The sequence below is a fragment of the Leptidea sinapis genome, chromosome 32 (genome assembly GCF_905404315.1).
Source record: "Leptidea sinapis chromosome 32, ilLepSina1.1, whole genome shotgun sequence".
NCBI classification, from domain to species: Eukaryota; Metazoa; Arthropoda; class Insecta; order Lepidoptera; family Pieridae; genus Leptidea; species Leptidea sinapis.
In genome coordinates this window covers 6,628,734-6,652,869 of record NC_066296.1, presented here as the reverse complement: position 1 = coordinate 6,652,869, position 24,136 = coordinate 6,628,734, and the positions used below count along the sequence as shown (strand labels likewise).

At 35.1% G+C, this 24,136-nt stretch overlaps 2 protein-coding genes across 2 annotated transcripts in view; one reads left to right on the top strand and one right to left on the bottom strand.

Moving 5' to 3' along the window:
• The window catches only part of LOC126974412 (uncharacterized), a 375,370-nt gene that overhangs the window by 129,392 nt on the left and 221,842 nt on the right, over nucleotides 1-24,136 (top strand). The gene's annotated exons all lie outside the window — the stretch shown is intronic.
• Nucleotides 6,495-22,870, bottom strand: LOC126974482 (uncharacterized). The gene is made up of 5 exons (XM_050821996.1): nucleotides 22,772-22,870; nucleotides 19,876-20,098; nucleotides 15,260-15,453; nucleotides 9,537-9,749; nucleotides 6,495-6,699 (listed from the first exon to the last, which is right to left on the bottom strand). Exons 1-5 carry the CDS (start codon nucleotides 22,815-22,817, stop codon nucleotides 6,650-6,652), a joined length of 726 nt encoding a protein of 241 aa, XP_050677953.1. The 5' UTR covers nucleotides 22,818-22,870; the 3' UTR covers nucleotides 6,495-6,649.

Below are 24,136 nucleotides of genomic sequence, written 5' to 3'. Positions count from 1 at the left end.
AGCGAGGTCGGCTATAGTCCGAGTAGGAACTAGTTAATTATCTAAGCACAGATTAGTATTCCGCCAATTTATGTCGACTTTTTAAATTTCAAGTATGGAACTTACCGCGTAATTGTTGCAGTTTATTCCGCTCATAGAAGTTTGCGCTAAGTTCACACGAGCTGTTTAGAAAGCCTCATGGCCGCAGCATTTTTTTAAATTAGTTCTTTTTTTACATAAAACTCTTCTCAGCAGTTCTTTTTTTAATGTTCATTCCGGCCCTTAAGGTGGGAAGTAATTTGTATGAGTTTTTCCCTCTCTATGGAGGGAAGCAGCATTTTCCACCCAATAATCAGATCAAAACAACATTACTTTCCGAGTATGAGTAATGAAAATTTTTTTCATATTATTTTCTTCAAAGAACTAAATTTTTGTTTGAAGTTATTGAACCTAACCTCACCTGTCAAGCCTTGTCAGAATTGTGGTATGACTACACTATATTTTCGCACTACTTGAATCCTTCCCAAATCAGCAGTGCCCCAGGGTATTTTTCAGATAACCAAAATCGAAAGTCCGTACGGCACACTATTCCGTCACCAAGTTCTGACCTTTATTTTGTTTATAAGATTATCGGCCTGTAGTAGTTAGTGTAAGTGTGTGCGTGCGTCTATGTATTTACACGTTAATCGGCTTGTTTTGGTGCTACACTATTATGTAAGGTGACAAGGAGTCCTTCTTTTTTTACTAGTCCGTGGTAATAACTTATGGCATAAGGACCCTTAAGTAGGGACTGAATAAATTGAACGACCTGATATTACATTGATCTCACAACTTTTCCGGCAGAGGAACTGAGTTCCGAGACTTGGGTTTTTTTACATGGTATATTTTTAATGGCATCTCATTTTTTTATGGTTTCCGGTATCTTCTACTTCTTGAATACATACAACGGATTTTCATAAAGCCTACTCCACAGTTTTATGCACTTTTCTTATTTTTGTGGGTAGTCTTCCTTTTTTTAAGCTATTGCAGAGCTTCTATCGCGCGCCTTGAGCGTGGAGACCGAATCCAGAAATTCCGTAACGAAAATAGCCTAACACTTACTTACTAGATGTACATAGATATTTCGCCACGGTCATTTCAGTTGCCGTGGAACAGCGGTTATCACGTAATCTTTTTGTGCAGAAGGTCCCAGGTTCCTGCCTGGGGTACGTCGTGATATTTATTTAATTTCTTTATTTTTTTTATCACGTTTTTTTATTTTTTATTATTATCACAAGCATTTTTATTTAGTTTCACCTGTCTTGTTGTCTGTCTATAATCAAATCTTGCAAGTTAAATTTTACTCACTTCATAATTGCATAAGTTGATAAAAAATGCTATGCAATAGCTTTACCGCGGCAGTCCCCGAGTGCCACACGTCTTATTTCTTTTCCACACAGTTTATTCTAAAAACAGACTCTATGTCTCTATATGGGGTTTTCTTGGAGGCTTTGATGTTACAATATTTAAGTCAAGACCGTTTTTTTAATCAAAATAAGTGACGAGACGAGCAAGACGTTGATAGTAATTGATACGCCTTGCCCATTAAAATGCAGTGCCCCTCAGGATTCTTAAGAACCCCAAAAATTCTGAGAGGCACTACAATTGCGCTCGTCACCTTGAGACATAAGATAATAATTTAATTAAAATAAATACTGTAATTTGCCCAAACACAATAATGTTTACGCATTACTGTTTCACGACAGAAATAGGCGCCGTTGTGGTACCCATAATTTTGCCAGCATCCTGTGCAAAGGAGCCTCCCGCTGGTACAGAAGGTAAACGGCTTCTTAGTCTATTGTATTCACTTATTGAGAATTCCTGTGCTTTAATACTTCCAAAGTAGACATTAAGTAGATCTAAGCCGGCTAGACTTGTAACTCTCGAAAGTGCTAATTAAGTTTACCACACAAACACCAACTGCATAAATTACTTTGTAATCCTATATAAGCCCGAGAGGTCGTGGATTCGAGTCCCGCATCGTTCATACATTTTGATAAGAAATATAACTTCTATAATTAATCCCGCAAGTTAGGGACATCACTTTAAAAATAACAAAAGTCAATTTCCTGATATGCAATTATTGGGGTTGAGCAGTTTAACAACTGTAAAGTAGATCCTGTAGATGGAGCCTGCTGATACTGGGGTGCACCAGACCAGAGATGACCGCAATACTCCATATGGCGCCAGCGTCAAGTAAACAAACATTAGTATATATTTCTCTCGGCTGCAGGTCCAGACCTGCGCTTTGTAAAGTACTATAATGTTTTCCAGCGCTCTTTTGCCTTCTTTAGAAAGTACAGTCCGCTCAGTTTTGCCTCTGACCTTTCAATTTTAATATCTCGTGAGGTTGGCTTTTAAATTATTATAGGTTAGTTAAGTAATTAAATAATTCCCCAACAGTATAGTTGCGTATGTAACAACCTATAATTTATTATATACCCTTTGACACAAATTATCTTGCCCCAATCAAGGCATAGCCTATACCACAGTAGACATATGTACCAGTATGGAAACTACCTACAAACGTTCGAAATTACACACTCACACAAACATGCGCATCGACGAGATCCCTAAGCGGTTTTCGCGGTCAAAACGAGTCGAGTGTCACGTTGTTAGTTGTTTCCGCGATCTTTTTAGAAATGCCAGCGTATTGCGTCGTATACGGCTATTTAAACTCGGCTCCGTCAAAACTACTGTTTTTTAAACTATAAGGTAGTATAGTATAGAAAAATGATTTATTGTTATATAATGGGTATTCGAATTATAAGTCCATGAGATCGATTATAATAAATTCGTGAACATAATTCACAATTTACACTAAGATTGCGGATGCAATATTTATTATATTTTTTTTTATGAGTGTGTTTATGTTTTTTTATATTTATTTATTTTGGACAACAATACTCACCTACATGTGTTTTGTCATGGTTTTCGTGAGTGTTGAAACCAATACCAACTAGTGCTGTCAAAATGAATAATCAAGATGGCGGCTGCTAAAAAATTATTCAGTTTTTCACACGCGTATCGTTTTCATGGTTTTCGAGGGTGCTGAAATAGATCATGCTGTCAAAATGTTAATTCAAGCTACATGAAATTATCAACTATTTATCATGAGTGTTGTTTTCATGATTTTCTAGGGTGTTGATGCCGATAATGCGGGACTTTTAAAATAAAATTGTGTGTTCACTGACACACCTGAAAATCTCAAAAATGATACCCATATTGATTTTATTGAAAATGTCACATCCGCCATCTTGGATCTTGAAATGGGTGTCATATTTGTAATGACACTCCCGAAAATCTCGAAAATCATACCCAATTTGATTTTATTGTAAAAGTTACATCCGCCATCTTGGATCTCAAAATAGATGTCATATTCGTTATTAACACTCACGAAAACAATTATTTCCCCGTCTAGACATGTTCGTGGGATGACTGCAGGGAAGAGTTTCTTAAGACTGTGGTTGAAGTGAAACTTCAACGGACAAAGTTTAAAAACATATATTTCAAAGTTAATATTTCAAATAAAAAAAATCCAAAAAAAAAAATATTTCCAAGAAAAACATTCAATAAAATGTCGTTAAAAATATTACATAACAGTCATCATTTAGGCTATTATAATATTGCATTAGACACTGTATAGCTATCATGCATACACTATACATAAAAATCTTACGCTTTTTACTTTACGCACCGCAACGTCCCATAAGGAACTTCGTTCCAAAACTCCTTTAAGGTCGGTTAGAAATATACGCTGACAACCCTATTGCTTCAAAGGAGTGTACGCGGATAAAGGAAAAAGAGGAAAGAGGAAAGTATTTTATTAACAAGGCTTAGTTTCCACACTGATACATATGTCTACTGTGCCTGTACTATTGGTACAAGACAACGATATATTTAATACAATATACTTACTTAAACATACATATATATACATATAAACATCCATGAGTCGTATTTAAATCATTAAACTTCTCGTTTCGTAAATTTCTACTCGACCTAGCGTGAGAATATCATGTAGACCAGACGGCCAATTAGTATTTCATAAATGAAGCTAGTTTCGCATGGACAGAATGAATGTGGCAGACACAACTCTACGCCAAATGCTACCAATACCAATATTATGGTTCGAAGCACACTTATGCAACCCCACAAAGATAGGCGGTTTTTTACTGCTAAAACCTGAATTGGATTTGAGATTTCTTATGTGTTGCATTATTATTACTAAACTAACATTATATAAATTTGGTTTAATGTGTTGCAGTTTGAAATTCCAATAAATTAATAGGCCTTCAAATTGCATAATCAATAAACATTTACATTGTTGTAAAATAAACACATTTTAAAAGTTGTTTGTACTAGAATAAATATAATAGAGAAATATAGACTAATGTTTGTTTACTTGATGTCCTGATGAAATACTGATGTTTATTCTGAATGTGTATCATAATCATCATCATCATCGGCCGGAAGATATCCTCAAGGCCTCATCCAACGTATTCCGGCGTTTTTTACCAGATCGTCGGTCCATCTTGTGGGGGTCGACCTACCAAAACTGCAAAATGGTCGGGCCTACCAAAACTGCATCATCCGGTACTTTCTGCCCCTCCGGCTATCTGACCGTCGAAAATAAAATACATATTTACTCTATTTTCCACCATTTAGATTATTTGTCCTTCCATAAAAATTATTCATTAATAATACTGTACGACTAGTGAAATTAAAATCTTCGTACTTTCATGACGTCCAATAAAAACCGTTCTCAGAGTCTATATGAATAGGCCCTTATAATTGAGCATACACAAAAGAATAGAGCAAAGTTTTAATTGCTTCGTCTGCACTTATCAAAAAATTATTTAAATATCACAATCTTGAACTGAATAACGTCCACAATTCTTCAAATGACTAAATCTAAAAACAAAAATGTTTTTAAAATAATAGATTTTACTTAACAGCGCCATCTGTTGACAGTATAATCAACTAATAAGTTGTAAGTATGGTTAGTAATTTAGGAATAAGCGTATTGACAGTTTTAGATATGGACGCGCAATATAATACCGTTTTGTAAGATTATTTCAGTGTGACCATTTTTTGCGTGCGATGCGTAATCGCACGGATCAATTGGGAAACTCCAAGGCTTTGGGTTCGATCAATATCCGTCGACAACGACCAGTATGCTGCTAGTGAGAAGCTGGTGGTCCACTTGAGTACTATAATTTATTTATTTATTACTTATTACTTAATTATTGTAGGTACCTATTTAATAATCGAAGCACTTGTGGCTGTAATCGCGACGGCCGCCTTCTTGAAGGTAGCTACTGAAAATCAGTGTTGGGTAACCCAACTAATAATCTGAGTAGCAAATCTTTTTGGGACAAAACACTGCAAACACCACCTTATTATGTTGATATAGAATAAGCCTTACTTTAGTTTTTTTCTTTGGTTCTTAATGTATGTTAGTTTTAAGTAGATTAGGCATGTATATTATATTCGTAATTATTTCGATAAGTTTTTCATATTTTTTGTTATTATATTTTGTAAATGTTTACCTGTATATGTAGTGTTTGTTCCAAATCAAGATATACTTACTTACACTTGCATAAACTCTCGGTAAGCACAATATATGAAAGTTTCGAAAGGAGTGCCTTGTTTGATACATAATTGAAAGCCTTCGCTAAATACAGACTAACTACCAGACCTTCTCCCTTGCTTGCAATAGCCGGCCGCCTATCTATGTGTTAGGTATACCAGAAGATCGACCTGCGATCAACCATGGCAATCACCGCAACTGTCTTAGTGTCGGTCTTAAATCAACTGATGGATACATTGTATCCATCTATCGTTATACGATAGCTAGCGATTAATTATGCTTTCCATAATTTTACAGGTGGTAATAGTGATCGGATGGACAATTTTTAAATTACGGTCACAGAGAACTCTTTTTAACTTCGTAAAGGCGTGTCTGTACAATACGGCACCGTATTTTTAGACTGTGGTCGCCGGTTTAGTCAATCATGTTTCCCAAGTATCGATATCGTTGGAATATTTCCAAGTTTCCACTGTTGAGATACAAAGAGCACAGGGGATCAGCTGATTAGCATTATTATCAAAACAATCTGTTAAATATATGTCAATATCTTGTAATTTTAATATATATAAATCACGTGACACGTTGTTTATCTACGATGGACTCCTAAACTAATGAACGGATTTTAATGGGGATTACTTCATGGAGTGCAGTTTAGTCCAACTTGAGAGATAGGATAGTTTTTATTTCGATTTGGGACCCATTATTAGTTTTATTTCCAATATTTTTTTTGTATGGACATATTTTCTTTAAGAGAATTTATTGACGCACGGTTTGACAGTTCCGCTCTGTACCAATTTCATTATAACAACATTTTTTACGAAATAATTCTAGATGTTTTGAAATTATTATTGGCAAATAAAACAGTATTTTTTTTTATTATCTACAGAACAACGTCTGTCGAGTCAGCTAGTTTATATATTGCTTATATATTAAGCGGCATATTTACAATAACTGAGAAGTAATGAAGAACGCCAACTGACAAACACTTGCTTTATACAATAATGAAACGTCACTTTACTTAAAAAAACACTTATTTCCTCAGATCCTGGTTCTTCTTCTCTGCAGTCTTGCGTCTTTCTGTAATTGCCCTGAAATATTTATGATATAAGATAAATGAGAAACGGTTAAATTATATGATCAAGCTGATCATGAAATTATGTAAACTAAAACACCAAATTTTTTATTAATGAGAGACTTAATATTCACTGAGATGTTTCATATATACCGGGCGTCCTGTGAGAGTCAACTATTTACATGAAGTCACGAAGTGTGTAAGGGCGCCTTTTCACTAGGTCGCAAGCGGTGCGACTGTAGCAGCGCGACAATCGCGCGGCTCTTTTTTGTATAGCGAACAGCAGCGTGGCAGTCGCGTGCGATCAGTCTCATTCGAGTCAATGTTGCATGCGCACGTTTAGCATGATGACCAAAACAATAGACACAGAACAATTTATCATCGAAATTCAATTGCGTCCTATTTTATGGGATTCAAGAACCGATGATTACAGCAACAAGATTATGAAAAAGAAAGGCTGGGTTGAAATATGTCAATTGTTTATTCCGGACTTTCCGGCGGCTGCAGTTGTAATGAAAAGGCATCAGCTGCTGTCGCGCGGCTACAGCGTGGCAGCCGCGCGACTTGCAACTAGTGAAAAGGCGCTTTTAGGGAGGTATTTCACCGAGACACCACTCGGCCGCCAGTGACGCTCTTACCTTATTGCATGCAACACGTATGCATTTTTGTATTTTGTTTTTTAATTGCATTTGTTAATTGTATAAATGGATAATTTCAATCCCGAAAGATTTCAAATATTTTTATTCAAAATAGGATAATAATAAATAACCCAACAAGTAATCCTCAGACCTGAGAAGAACGGGCGCAACAATCTAAGTGGACTTTTTTTTCATAAAAATATGGTTACAAAGTAATATCGTACAATTAAACTTATTATTTAATAGCCTAAGGGCGGTCGCTCCATTCTCAATCTGTGGTGTCATTATGAAAGTCATTTATTTTCTAGCACCCTTTACCACACAAACGTTTTTAAACAATTCTTTTGAATTTCGTTTTACATTTTTTTTTAAATTTTCTGGGATCTTGTTGTATTATGTTGTTGTACTATGACATCATCCAAACGAGTGTTGTAATGTTGTACTGAATTTCATAACAACACTCCTATGTTTTTTTTTCGATCCCTTCATGTGCAAACAGTTTCAAAAGACAGCCACATTCTTATTGCTCGATGCGTGGTATCTGTATGAATTTCTCAAAAAGAACATTTTCGTTTACGCGCGTTCCACACAACCAGAACGTCACGCACCGTAAAAAAAAAGGTAGGCTATTCGAATCCCCGCCATTTTTCTTCGATATTTTTATTGTTTTGTTTACAAAAACTGAGCGATTCATTTTAAACGCTTCGAAAGAGCATTATATTCGAGTGAATTTTAATTATTGCACTATACAACATGTAAATTACTACTGTAATAATTAATAAATAAATAATTGTTACATTAAATCTTAGTTTATTTGTATATAATAAGTAATAGATGATACATATTAGGTTACTACTAGGACTGGTGTATTAATGTTAGCAGTAAGCAAACTGTTTCAGAATCTTTTAGAGGATTCATATTATTGGTGTAGATAAAGTCTTGTATGCAACTGTTGATAATTAGGTATTAAAACACTCATGTTTGTCCCTGGTGTTAACATTATGGTTATGACAGTTTCTAGCAAATTCACTTAAGTGCCTATGTACATACATAATATTACCAAGAATATATTGAGAAGCAGCAGGCAAAATGTTAATTTCTTTAAAATTTTTGTTTATTATAGAAATTCAAAGTAGACCATCAGTTAAGAAAAATTCCTCGTCAGAAAATTTCGGTAGAGACTTGAAAGACTTGAAAATGAAATGCTTATGCTGGATAAGGACGGACCCAACACTGTTTCTTTTATCTCTTAAGCCTTCTTTTCTTTCTTAAACACAGCAGTAGTTCTCTTCAAGGTCAATTTTGATACACAGTGTGGTGCCGTGACTCTGGTGTTTCTAAGGTTTCTTACAACACGGTACCACAGTAGACATATGTACCAGTATGGAAACTAAACCTTGTTGATAAAATACTTACCTCCACGTACGTACACTCCATTGAAGCAATAGGGTTGTCAGGTTATTTTTCTAACCGACTTTAAAAAAGGAGAAGCTTTTCAATTACTCTATCCCAAAAAATTCTTTATAGTTTAATAATCGATAGCTCCGGTTTAAATGGAGGCGGGTTCAATCAGCTGTATACCACGCAATACACTGGCACGAAACAAATAACAAGGTGACAGTCGTCGTTACGCGACACTCGCTACTGCAAGACCGCGAAAACCACTTAGGGGCCTCGTCGATGCGTATGTTGTGTGAGTGTGCCATTTCGAACGTTTGTAGGTAGTTTCCATACTGGTACATATGTCTACTGTGACGGTGGCGCGACTAGTTCAGCCGCTATGGTGTGATATAACCTGCGTAGGATTCTTGAAATGATGAGAACTAAATACCCTTCAGTACTTTAAGTAGGCAAGAGAAAATCTATAAATCGCTTTTTTTTTCATGAAAATAAGGAACGAGACGAGCAGCACGTTTAGCTGATGGTAGTTGATTGCCAACCTGCCAATTACAATGCAGTGCCGCTCAGGATGATTGAATAACCCAAAAATTCTGACCGGCACTACAACTGCGCTCACCTTGATACATAAGCTGTCAAGTCTCATTTGCCCAGTAATTTCACTAGCTACGGCGCCCTTCAGATCGAAATACAATAATGTTCAGACATTACTGCTTCATGACAGAAATAGGCGCCGTTATCGTACCCATAATATAGTCGGCATCCTGTGAAAAAGAGCCTCCCACTGGTATAAGGTGTTCTTAGTCTGAATACTTACGGTAAGCAGTCAGTCCTGCACAATAATTGTCTTTCACCATCCAAAAGTTGATAAACCATTGCACTACACCTCTACAGCTCCAGTACGCGAAAAGTAAAGATATCCATGAAGTGTCCGTTGGAACAGTATCATCGTCCATGTTATTCAGGGGATACTCTCTCAACATCCATTGAATGTTCATACCACTGTTGTTGATGTAGCTGATGATGGCCACTGAAATAGCAAAGGAATTCAATAGAAGTGAAATTCATCGCAGTAATAAAAATATAAATTCAAGTCGGATGGGCAGCTTTCGGGAAGCTCCGTAAAATCTTAACGTCTCAAATACCACAGCGTCTGAAGACGAAGGTTTTTAGCCAATGTGTGTTGCCAGTGATGGCATACGGAACGCAGACGTGGTCGCTAACTATGGGCCTTATAAGGAAGCTCATGGTTGCTCAGACGGCTTATAGAGTGGGCTATGCTCAGAGTTCCTTTGTCGGATCGAATCAGAAATGAGGAGATCCGTAGGAGAAACAAAGTCACTGACATAGCGCAGGTGGTTGCGAAACTGAAGTGGCAGTGGGCAGGGCACATAGCTCGACCGACAGATGGCCTTTTGGGAGTAAAGTCCTCGAATGGTGACCACGTACCTGAAGACGTAGTGTTGGTAGGCCCCCCATAAGATAGACCGACGATCTAGTGAAGATCGCCGGAATACGTTGGATGAGAGTAGCGCAGGACCGAACGTAATGGCGATCTTTGGGGGAGACCTTTGTTCAGCAGTGGACGTCTTCCGGCTGAAATGACGATAATGATAATTAATAAAAAATTTGTTACGAAAGTCAAAATTCAGTGATTCGATAAGCACCTACCGACCAAACGCTAGGGTATAAGAGTTTATTTCTTGTTTATTATTTATAATTGACATCATTTGAGAATAATCCTTAAGGTTTTACAGGTTGATTGTTTAGTAACTGACTGATACATTGCGGAACTATTTCTACTGGTGTTTTCCGAACACAATGAGCTTTTGATTCGAATTCCTTTATTATGTTCTTTTTAGCATTTACAGCGGCGCAGATATACGTATCTATACTATAATTGTTCCGTAACCCACAAAACCATACATCTAGAATATACAATATTTATTCACTTACTTACTTTTTATTACTTACAATACTAATTTACTTTTTAATCATGTTACAGCAAAAAAAATATAAAAGTTAGATCATAGCCAAATATGGCCAGTAAAAATTTGCTGATAAAACAGCTGGAGGCGTTTTATTCATTTTAATTTTTATATTTTTACTAGCTGACAGACGTTGTTCTGTATATAATAAATAAAATAATGTTTTTATATGAATTTGTCAATAATATATCATAACATCAAAAATTACTTCCTAAAATATGCACCCTGCTGTCGTAATGAAATTGTTTCACAGCAGAACTGTCAAACCGTGCGTCAATAAATTCTCTCATAGAAATTATGTATGGACACATCAAAGGAAAAACAAATTTGTTGTTTTTATTTAATTTAGCAGCATTTTCCTATTTATTCATCCTTTTAAACCTTCTCTGGACTTCCACAAATAATTCAAGACCTAAATTTGACAAATCGGTCCAGCCGTTCTCGAGTTTTAGCGAGACTAACGAACAGCAATTCATTTTTATATATATAGATAGATGTGTCACATTGCCGGACATTGTAAGTGTTTCAACAATTCTGACGGGATGATGGACCCTGGATTAATGTTAAGGAAGTGAATTGAATTTGGCATATTTCGACTTGATTGTAACTCACGTTATTTCATTAATTTCTACCTGATGTACGAAAATAACCAACCGATATTAACATGGTTTTTGTGGTATAGAAGAGGGTTATTCATGTTATTTATAAGATAGGTTATAAATAATCAAGGCAAATGAAAACGAGGAAGACAGCACACAAAGTGGGAAGATGAAGTTGCCCAAAACAGGAAAGAGTGTAAATCGTTGTATCGCGGAGGCCTTTGCCAATTGGCACGCCGAACTAAGAGACATTTTATAGTTTAAAGCTTAAGATTTTTGGTTTTTCAAATGTTAAATTGTATTTTAGTGAGGAATAAAACGACTTTATTATTATTATATCATACCTCATCTTGGGAATATATTGATCACTCCCTATGGCTATTCAACGAATAAATTAAATAGTAATACAATTATATATAACCAGAGGTAATTCAAAATTCAAAGTCTAATCGTCGTTTTCTTCCAATCGCTGCAACAAACAAGTATATAAATATTTAGATGTTTACTCGTAGTACTATATACCCAAAATAATACCAAATAGTACGGTGCTAATAACTTCTCACCACATGCAATAATCTTAGCTGGTTTCCTGCAGCTACTTTTTAGGTGGGCCACTAAATATGCGACATGCAGGTGCAATTCGTAGGAAACTGAATTTGAAATTTAATTTTATTTGATGCTTATACGTCCTGTTGGTAGGTATATAAACTCCTATATAATATATATGTATAAAATGTAATAAAATAAAAATTATTTGTTACGTGCCACGTTTCGGAACATATCGGTATATTTCCGTAAATAATTTATTTCACTTTACAGCAATCAGCAATATACTTCTTACTTTTACTTGTTATAAACTCCAAAAACTGTTCACCAATAACAGTTGTATCTAGTGAGATATTTCTAGATTTTAGATCAGTTGAACATTCAGCGGAATGTTCAACTGTTCGCTTAGTAAATAATGAATGAATAATTCAATTGCGTGTCGATGTATATTATACGTGTATATAAATGTATGTACCACTTCTAATAAACAAACCTTTAGAACCTGTAGAAAACTTTACACACCAGTGATTAGTTTAAGGATTGGTCTCCGCTGCGCTCCAACGAGATACCGCAGGTATAGTCGGCGGTACTCCACCCAAGCATACCCGAGCCAGTCTCGAACAATGTGTGACGTTGACGTGCCACATGTTCTGTTAAAATTTGCTTATAATTGTTACTGAAAAGCCACGTTGCGTAGTAAAACTTTGTAAAAATAATACTAAAAGAAATAAGATAGACACTGCCATTACATATCGTCAGTAAGTATTTTGTATTTTATTCATATCAATGTAAAATAGCACGAAACGTATATAAGTTACAAGATTTGAAACATGCCATTGAGTGTCAAGATGCATTGCGGACAAGCATCTTTTCAAAAGCCAATAATACACACAACAATAATATAAAGTTGCCGTAATACAAAAGCTTGTTCTTAGGTAGTACGGTATCAGTTGGAGCGCAGCGGAGACCAATCCTTAATCTAAGCACAAGTGATTATTACTAATATTAGTAAGGCAAATACTTATTTTTTGAAGAAGGGAACGGAACATAGTTTTAAAATAAAATATTTAGATATCATTGATATAACGCTTGTTTAGTGGACGTACTGTTACCAACAAACGTTATTGCTCCAATTAAGTCGGCGTTGATTGGTTCTTGCTCTGTAGTAGATGGATCTACCTCAAGTTTGGAAAACGTTATTATATATATACGATTTATTACTCAAGTACATGAATTGGCGATGTTGTGACTGGGACTTGACAAGTTAGTTATTCTATTGAAGGGAAGCACAGGAGTATTATACCTACGTTTATACAGGTTAAGTTAATCACAGGATGTTAAAAAAATCCTGTAGTTTATCTTAAGTATGTTGGTATTAAGTAGTGAGTACAAATAAATATAGATTTTCAGGAAATAATCACACTTAAAAAAAGTGAAAAAAAGAGTAATATCGTACTCAATTATAAAAGTTTGGACATCTCTGCCTGCGGCGAATTTTATATATGTATAATTTCATATATTCCCCGCCCACACACCCATTTCATTCATGCTACCTGCGAAGGGTGCGCGGGTTGTGGGCGAGGAGAGACAAACAACGAAAATTTTATATTATTATATACTTAATTCATTATTATATCCACTTGCTCAGCATCTCTTAACCGGTTCTGCTCGACGTGACCGCCACTGACTCCGATACATTTAGTCCAACGTCTCACGATATTGCTGTAACACCGTCGTGTCAGTCTCGCAAGTCAAGTGCATAACTTTGATCATAATCCCTACGAGCTGCGGCGTAGTTACAATTATTTCGCCCTAGATACAGCATGTTAAAATACTCTTCATTCAGACGCACAAAAACTAACAAACTCGACGCGAGCACAAAATTTGTACATCCGATCCATACGCAAGCTGCCGCATAACTGAGTGAGTGTAAATGTTTATTGTTGTAAAGCAATAATTCTAATTTACGCGATTGGCGAGAAGGATAAGGTCAAGGTGCGAGGCGAGATGATGCCTTTTTCGATTGAGTCGCCCGCGCCGGCCGCTCAGCTGATACTAACACTACGCCATCGGACCGAGTTCAGGGCGATGACCTTAGTTTATTGGAAGAATTAATAAGTCAGGGGTTCTCAAGATTTTTGAAAGCATTTAATGTGAGATGTTCTCTTTACTGAGGCATTTAATCTATGTGGTGTTTCCGCATTCTACATCATAACCGACTCAATTATCGTACAGGGCTTTTTTTAACACATTGTACAAAACATTTATCGAGCAAAAACGACAAAAAAATCACGTTTAAGATATGGGATCCCCCTTTAATATTTATTTTATTATATTTTTATTATTTGTGCGTTGTTATAACATAATAGAAATACATCATCTGTGAGAACTTGACCTCTCTAACTGTCACGGTTCATGAGATTACAAACTGGTGACCGTTATAAGCGGCGGGACTACCTCAGTAAAAATTAAAATTTAGTTTAGTATGAAACGTGCAGGGAGATTTGACATAAGATTGAAATAGTAATTACAATTGGGCGACGTAGTATAATCCGGCTAAGTTTGAAAGCGTACACTTGAACGTTTTTTACAAGATTATAGCCGTCATCTGTCAATCTATCAATGAACGTAAAATGTGTGAATCGCTTTTTTCTTAGAGAGTTTCTCTTGGCTGGAATCTATGGCTGCCGCAAATTTATTTCACCCTAATCATGTAAGGGCATAAAAGGCATTTATTTTCTCAAAATTGATTCCTTTAGAATTCTTTTTGATGTCATTTCTAATAACTACTAGATACTGCTACCGCTTCGGAAACAAATGGCGCTCTGAGAGAGAAGAAGAGGCGCAAGAACCTCTCCCAGCATTCTTTTTTTGCGCTCTTTTCAATAAAAATATACAATATTGTACAGTCATTTCTATCGCTATAAAAAATCACAATCTAGTCCCAGGCTGTCCGATCATTTAGATATTCAGCAGTGGAGTAATAGGATTTACAAGAGAGCCATTTTTTTTAAAAAACATTTAAATTTATTTATAGATAATGCCTGAACAGTGGCTGGGACTTTATTATAGAAGTGTATACATTTACCCTTAAAGCTATTATGTATCTTATGAAGCCTACTAGAATTAGTTACAAGCAATCCCTTATTTCTAGTGTTATAATAAGGAAAATCACTATTAAGAGCAAAAAGGTGACGATTTTTGTGAACGTATATTAAATTTTCATAAATGTACTGAGAATGAACAGTCATAATATTTATTTCTTTAAATTTTTCTTTGAGAGACTATCTATAACCAAGCTGATATATAGCACGAACAGCTCTCTAATCTTTCTAACTAGACTATTATAAAATTATATACGACACTGACTAGCCATATTTAAGGTTTGAGTATTGAATAAGACTTACCGTCTGAAGACGTATAGGGAGTATCCTGGAGGAACAGCACCATGAAAATGATATCTACCACCAACATCGCTAGACCAGTTAATGTAAATGGGACAACTACAGCATAGAACCCACAACCTCTTTTACCATGCGTCAGATTAGCTATGCTTAGTATAACCCAAATTATGTGCAGGAATTCCCACAGGCGAATTTCACTGAGGACAAATTTCATAATAATATAAAAACGTTTCGGGATACCCGACAGAAGTGATAACTTAAACTAATTTAAGCTGAACTATTAGGTAGCTTAAGTAATATAAGTATAATGTAGGGAAAGGTTATTTCTTAATCAAATCTTTTATTGATTATTAAATATGAGCTTCCTTGTGCGGTGTTTCCGGGACGATACTACATGGGTACCTTCCTCAAAGACCAGCAACGATCCTGTGATTCCTCTGGTGTTGCAAGAGAATGTGGGCGGCGGTGAACACTTAACATCAGACGACCCATACGCTCGTTTGTCCTCCATTTTTATAAAAAAATAAGAAAAAAATATTTTATTCTTATTTACAATTCTTGAATTTGAACATTAGAATTTTTTACATTATTAATATGTTTATTTAATCCTATAAAAGGTACAATTGGATATAGTGAGAGAGTAAGAGCCTGCGTAAAAAGGCATAAAAGGCATTTATTTTCTCAAAATTGATTCCTTTAGAATTATTTTGGATGTCATTTCTAATAACTACTAGATACTACTACCGCTTCGGAAACAAATGGCGCTCTGGGAGAGACGAAGGGGCGCAAGAAACTCTCCCAGGATTCTTTTTGTGCGCTCTTTTCAATAAAAATATACAATATTGTACAGTCATTTCTATCGCTATAAAATAATTACAATCTAGTCCCAGGCTGTCCGATCATTTAGATATTCAGCAGTGGAGTAATAGGATTTACGACGGAGCCATTTTTTTTATAAAACATTTAAATTTATTTATAGATCATGCCTGAACAGTGCCTGGGACTTTATTATAGAAGTGTATACATTTACCTTTTATGTATCTATATTTTACATTTATGTATCTTATGAAGCCTACTAGAATTAGTTACAAGCAATCCGTTATTTCTAGTGTTATAATAATGAAAATCACTATTAAGAGCAAAAAGGTGACGATTTTTGTGAACGTATATTAAATTTTCATAAATTTACTGAGAATGAACAGTCATAATATTTATTTCTTTAAATTTTTCTTTGAGAGACTGTCTATAACCAAGCTGATATATAGCACGAACAGCTCTCTTTTGCAGAGCAAACACTATATTAATGTCAGCAGCATGATCCCATAATAAAATACCGTACGTCATAATGCTGTGAAAATAACTGAAGTACACTAATCTAGCGGTCGCAACATTCGTGTACTCTCGAATCTTTCTAATTGCGTATGCGTAACGCGTGGAACGCATTACGTTAACGGTTCTCATAAGAAGTTATTATTTCTAAATTTCTAGTTTCGATCCGCTGTCCCATGATCAAGTTCGATCCTCGTGTTATACTCAATTCTCAATTATGACATTGTAGTTTTGACTTGTAACATACGGATGTGGGTATAGGATATAGTGGATAGGATGTCAAATCTCATTTGCCTAGTAATTTCACTAGCTACGGCGCCCTTCAGGCCGAAACACAGTAATACTTACACATTACTGCTTCACGGCAGAAATAGGCGCCGTTGTGGTATCCATTATCTAGCCGGCATCCGGTGCAAAGGAGCCTCCCACTGATAATGGTAATAAGTAAATAACTGGTAATGTTCATACCTCGCAACCCATGACTTGTGACAGGAAAAAATAGGCAACCTAACTTTTGCATATACTATGGACTGCATACTTTCGATTGGTATAGAATTTTCCAGTAAACAAACCGGTGAAATAATAAAAAAAAAAAAATTAATCGTATCCTGGTCTGAAATTTGCTAGGCAACCCATATGCAATATATTTATTGACATTAAATCTACATTGGGGTGTTTTCTAACAAGCATTTTATATTATGAGCTTCCTTGTGCGGTGTTTCCGGGATGATACGACATGGGTACTTTCAAAAAAAGCGCGTACACCTTCCTTAAAGGCCGGCAACGCTCTTGTGATTTCTCTGGTGTTGCAAGAGAATGTGGGCGGCGGTGATCACTTAATACCAGGTGACCCGTACGCTGTTTGTCCTCCTATTCCATAAAAAAAAATGTTATATTGGTGAACATATGGTGAATATCACCAGCACGTTCACATGTTGAGAAACAGCCAAGAGAAATGGAGGAAAATCGTTTTTTATTGGTATCCAAGAGCCTAAGGAGACCTCGAATCTGATGGGAGGATGAATTCAAACTCACAGCGGGCCGGAAATGGAGAAGATTGACACACGACAGATCCTAATTTGTATATTTATTTAATAAATTCCGCCGATAAGGTATACACTAATATAAACACAGTATAATACAAAAACAATAAAATTCATATAGTAAGTGATGCCTCAATTATAGGCTAAAATGACATGCTATTCAATTAAATTAAGCCACAAAATAAAATAAGAACTATTATATATCTACGAATATATTTTAATATAAATTAACACAAAAATAGATTGAGGTCATTCCTCCCTTGAAAGAGTTTTTATATATTTTTAAAATTTGTGTAAATTGTGATCAAATATGTCGATTTCATCGTGATGTCTGTTCTATGTGTCTATCGTATTCCCTGATAATTCTATTCAAGGGATAGAAATTGCTTTCAAGAAAAAAAAAAGGAAATAATTAAATTATTTGATTATTTCTTTACGAGAAATGGAAAGATTGAAGTTGACTTTAAAAGGAAATTGATATTAGATAATAACCAATAACTAGATTTGCAAGAGCGACATCTCAAGTAAATTTCCTAACATGCAAAATATTGAGATTGAGCAGGTTATCAACTGTAAAGTAGATCCTGTAGATGGAGCCACAACCTGAGAGTTGAACAAGACATACAAGATTTATCCACAATACGTCACTCGAACGGTTGTCTAGCCTAAATTAGATCCTGCATAGTTACAGAGAAATGGATTATACTAACATGCTCTCGGTTAAGTTTTTGGAACAGCGAGGTTTAGTTTCGATATAAGATGAGGAGAATTAATAATAGTAATGTTCTAGGGGACTTAAATGAGTAAAGGTGGAAATACTGCACTCTATAAGAAGGATTTTTTTTTCGCTAGATTACAGCTATACGATAAATGCTAGAGAAACCTCTTCTGAACTGATTTTAAGCGTTTTTTATATACTAATTGAAAGAGCTAGCCTTTGCCAAGCCGCTCACTGAGTTAAGAGGCATATTCTAACTTACAATAAAAGGGCTTAACAGATATATAGACAAATTCCAATTCAAATATCTTATATCTTTAAACGAGCAATTCTTGTATATATATATATAATCTGAATCTCGGAAACGGCTCCAACGATTTTCATAAAATTAAGTATGCAGGGGATTTCGGGGGTGATAAATCGATCTTGCTAAGTTTCAATTTAAAAAAAAATGGTTTTATCCATGTTTGAATGAGAAACAGCTACAATAACATTAGAATACAAAGGTAAATTTCGCCACTATTTACAAGACTATTATAGCTCAGATGGGACATTGGGTGATCCGGAAAGCAGAAGACCCCGTTTCGAATCCAGATGTCCTATTAGTTTTTTTTTTGTTCGAGCTCGGTCGTCCGGATATCTTATATCTTTAAACGAGCAATTCTTGTATATAAATATGTATATAATCTGAATCTCGGAAACGGCTCCAACGATTTTAATGAACTTTAGTATACAGGTAGTGTCGGGGGCGAGAAATCGATCTAGGTGGGGTTCGGTTTAAAAAATTGTAGTTTTATCCGTGTTTTAATGAGAAACTGCTACAATGACATTAGAATACAAAGGTAAATTTAACCACTATGTACAAGACTATAATAGCTCGGATGGGACATTGGGTGATCAGGAAAGCAGAAGACCTCGGTTCGAATCCAGGTGTCCTATTAGTTTATTTTTGTTCATGTTTTGTGCCTTCTTAAAAATCCGAGCAATGCGCGGTCGTCCAGGTACTATTTATTTAAAATAGGATGTGACATCACTTATTGAAAGTCAAAAACTACCACGCATTCCAAAATAAATGCCTCAGACTTGAGAAAAACGGGCGCAACAAATTCAGGGGGCATTTTTTTTTTCATCGAATAAAATATATTTAGAATGTAATATTGTTCAATTAAACTTATTATTTAATAGCCTGAGGGCGGTCACTTCATTCCCAATCTGTGGTACAGAAACGTTTTTCAACAATTGTTTTGAATAAAGTTATACTATTGTTTTGAACATTTTCTGGGATCTTGTTGTAAAAGAATATACATCGCCCCACAAAAGACTTACTAACTCGTCTTAGCCGAGTAGTAGGCATTATAAGTTTATGTCTGTTCCTGGTGTTAACATTATTTCTATGACAGTTTCTAGCAAATTCACTTATGTGCCTATGAACATAAATTACATTATCAAGAATATATTGAGAAGCAACAGTCAAGATGTTAATTTATTTGAATTATGCTCTCAATGATTTTTTCTTAGTCAAAACTTACTTCCGAAACTTTGCTGCTATTGGATTGCTGATAGGCCACAAAACTGCAGAGAATCTCACATCGTCTTGGTTTCCAAGCGTGAAGTTATAGAAGTGTAACCTTCCGCATGCATCAGGGTCATACAAGTACAGCAATTTCATGAGGGTGACTTCATGCAGATCTGCCACGTTTGGGTCGAAGTGACAGCTGAGTGTAAGCCAACTGATAACTGTGCATATGGCGGCTAAAAGGTTTTAAGTATTTGATTTAAATCACAGTATGACTTAAGTATTATTAATGGCATCCTATCTATATAAACAGAAATATTTTTTTTAAGTGATAGCCCTCTTTTTGGATTAATTACACAAATTAAATTTGAAAAATAAATTTATGAACGATTTGTATAAAAAATTGTTTAGATTTGAAAGATTTATGGCAGCCTATTTAAATAAACAGAAATAATTTGTTATTTTTTTTTAAATTGATAGCCCTTACTTTTTGGATTAATTACACAAATTAAATTTGAAAAATAAATTTTATGAACAATTTGTATAAAAAATTGTTTCGATTTGAAACGCCGTCATCTCGAGTCAACTTCCTAATATGCAAATATTGGGTTTGAGCAGGTTATCAACTGTAAAGTAGATCCTGTCGATGAGGCTACAACCTGAGAGTTGAACAAAGCATACAAGATTTTATCAGTGATATGTCACTCGAATGGTTGGCTCAGTTGGAAAGAGTGCTCGCACGGAGGAGAGGTGGCAGGTTCGAGTCCCCCATCATTAATAAATTTTTATTTCAAATGCCTTTTACCATTAGCGAATTGCCACCATTTATTAATAATGCGTCTCAAATTAAGTTTGATAAACTTTCAGTCAGAAAAAATTAAATGAGTGTTCTGGATTCCTAATGCTAAATTACTAATAGAGCATAAGAGAGTTATCAAACGCATTGCTTATAAGCTTGCTAAAAACGTTTTATTTTAGTATTGCAGAATTAAAACAAATTAGCAGTAAATTGTATACCGTCTCGAAGCATCCCTACACACCCAATGAATTCAAGCTCTACATCCTAGATACAATTATTTTTAAATAAACAGTTAATTATTTATATTTTTTATGTAATCTATCCATCTATATATATAAAAATTAATTGCTGTTCGTTAGTCTCGCTAAAACTCGAGAATCGCTGGACCGATTCGGCTAATTTTGGTCTTGAATTATTTGTGGAAGTCCAGAGAAGGTTTAAAAGTTGAATAAATAGGAAAATGCTGCCAAATTAAATTCAAACAACAAATTTGTTTTTCCTTTGATGTGTCCATACATAATTTCTATGAGAGAATTTATTGACGCACGGTTTGACAGTTCTGCTGTGAAACAATTTCATTACGACAGCAGGGTGCATATTTTACGAAGTAATTTTTGATGTTATGATATATTATTGACAAATTCATATAAAAACATTATTTTATTTATTATATACAGAACAACGTCTGTCGGGTCAGCTAGTATTTTATATTATGATCTTAGATTGAGGATTCGTCTCCAGTGCACTCCAACTAGATACCGCAGGCGTAGTCGCAAAGTGCAGTAACTAATACTACGCCCAAGTAGGCGTACGCGAGCCAGTCTCGAACAATGCATTGACGTGCCACATGTTCTGTTAAACTTTGCTAATAATTGAAACTAAAACACTGGGTTACGTAGTAAAACTTTGTTAAAATAAAACTACAAGAAGTAAGAAAGACTGTCGTGGATCACATATGTCATTTGTAATTTGTATTTTATTAATTTCAGCGTATGTTACAACATTTTAATGATGCCATTAAGTGTCAAGATGCCACACACACAAGCATCTAATAGTTGCCATATTTAAAATGCCATTGTTCTCAGGTAGTGCGGTATCTAGTTGGAGCGCAGCGGAGACCAATCCTTAATCTAATATTATGATATTATTGGATTCAGCACCTTACAAACTAATTATGTATGTACATTAAAGCCATTGTACAATACTCCAATTTATTTAAAATAGTGGCTGAGTTTCTTGTATGTTCTTCTCTGAAGGTATGGTAGATTCAGTAATTTAAAAGAAATATTTATGGTGACTATCTAAAACGCTTATTTTAAGGCTTATTAAATGAAGTTTATGTGACTTTGACATTGATGTATACTGAAATAAATTTCTGATGAGATAATTCCCACTTGTACTAGAATAAAGTTTTATTGCAACTAAAGCACATATATAATCTAATAAAAATATAATATCTTGGACTCTCCCTCCTGAAGCAGAGCTCTTGCTGCGGTTCCCAGGTCCATATGACGTCAAGAACTAGCCATAGTAATCACGATTAATACAGAAATCGAGTAAAACAGTCAGAAAGCAACCTCTTAAAACAAAACGTATAGTCAGACTAAAAAAGTCAAGGTACAATATTTGTGCAATTTTGTGTTTTTTCATGCACTTCACTTTTTTATCTACCCCCATGAAACAAACGCTCAAGTTGTCGATCAACACATTAATAATTATTCATAAAGATGTCAACAATACAACCAAATGCTTTATTTCGCTAATCATTGCCTCTTGAGTTATTTTTAAACAAAAATTCTAAATACATGATGGTGGGCCTTATTTTGTTTTGACGCGTTTATTAATAATCATAATTTTCTTGTAAATGAGACAAACTCAAAGTGAAAAATATCCATAAACCATATAATTGTGAATAACGTTTAATAAGAGCTGTACCAAATAGTTTTCAATTAGTTTCATTGGCAAACTTTCCACGGCTTCGTAATTATTTTGAATTGCTATCAACTCGTCAATTTAGTAGGGAAACGCTTAATTGGAAAGTTATTCCAAAATGTATACTCCAGCCAAACACGGCTTTTAATAACTTTAAAGTAAACAATTATTAACTTACTTTGATAAATTATTATGGCAATGGTCCAAACTCCCAAACAATTCATCTTTGTTTACATTTCCAGTTCTCTATTCAATTAAAAATCAATTGATGTAAAAGTTTGTCAGTTTGAATGATTTCGAGTAGGTCATGAAGTAATTCGCTTTGAATTTGAGTCCGTCAAATTTTCGATTACCAAATACGAAAATGTAAACGACTACCGAAAATCGCGCTAATGAATAATTTTAATGCTTTCCTTCAAAGATTGAATTTCATTTATAACTTGGAATTTTCGAAGTGATTTATGACAAATTGTGTTACTGGTTTTACCTTCAGACTTTCCTTTGAACATTTTACTTTGTGAGAACAAGGAAAGAGATTATCTAATTCTAAATGGCTATTATGTCAATTTTAATCTTGATTTATTATTTACAATGCTACAATACCTTCTTCAATCAAGAAAATAATGGAGGGGTTCATAAGTGCACGCATCAGGAAAAACAACTATATTATAATATGAACTAACTAAGTATAGATTTTAATTAAGTCTTCTAAGTTTTATTCCTTAGACACTTATCTAATCATTATCTAAAAAATTAGGATATCTTTATGAAATGAAGACTCAAGTTTGCGTGTTTACCACTAAAAAAACCATTTGTCGTATCACTGCTTTTCGACAACACTTCCCTTAAAGCCTCGCGCTATCGGAATACTGGGTCTCGAAATCTCGAGCGATTGCCAATTCCGTGGCCACCTGGAGGGTAAAGCTAGCTGGGCATCATAAATAGAGCACGGCAATACTTCAAGCCGGCTTACATTCTAGCGCTCTACAAAGCGCAAGGTCGGCCACATATGTAGTATTGCTGTCATCTCTGGTTTGGCGCAACCTAGTATCAGCTCGACCCATTTGACCGCGTGCAACGCAGAGCAACCAAATTTCCTTCCTTCGCACGATACGCCACAAGTTAGGATATCATCCCCACAATCTGGATGTGTGGCTGTCCTCCACAGTACTGTTTTCAAGGAGCTTTCTTCCACGTACTACAAAGCTGTGGAATAAGCTTCCCTGTGCGGTGATTCCGGGACGATACGACATGGGTACCGTCAAAAATGTGCGTACACCTCACCTTAAAGGCCGGCAACGCTCCCTGTGTATACTATTGCAAGAGAATGTAGCAGCGGTGATCACTTAACACCAGATGCCCCTACGCTTGCATGTCCTCCTTTTCCATAAAAATTTAACATAAAGTTATTAAAGTTTTAAGAAGCAACGATTTTGTAATACCTATGTGCTCAGTCATGTTTTAATATAAATCTATATTTTTATACGACGTTTTAAATAAAATTCATGTTTCATAAAAATAGGTAATTATTTTGCTAAATGCG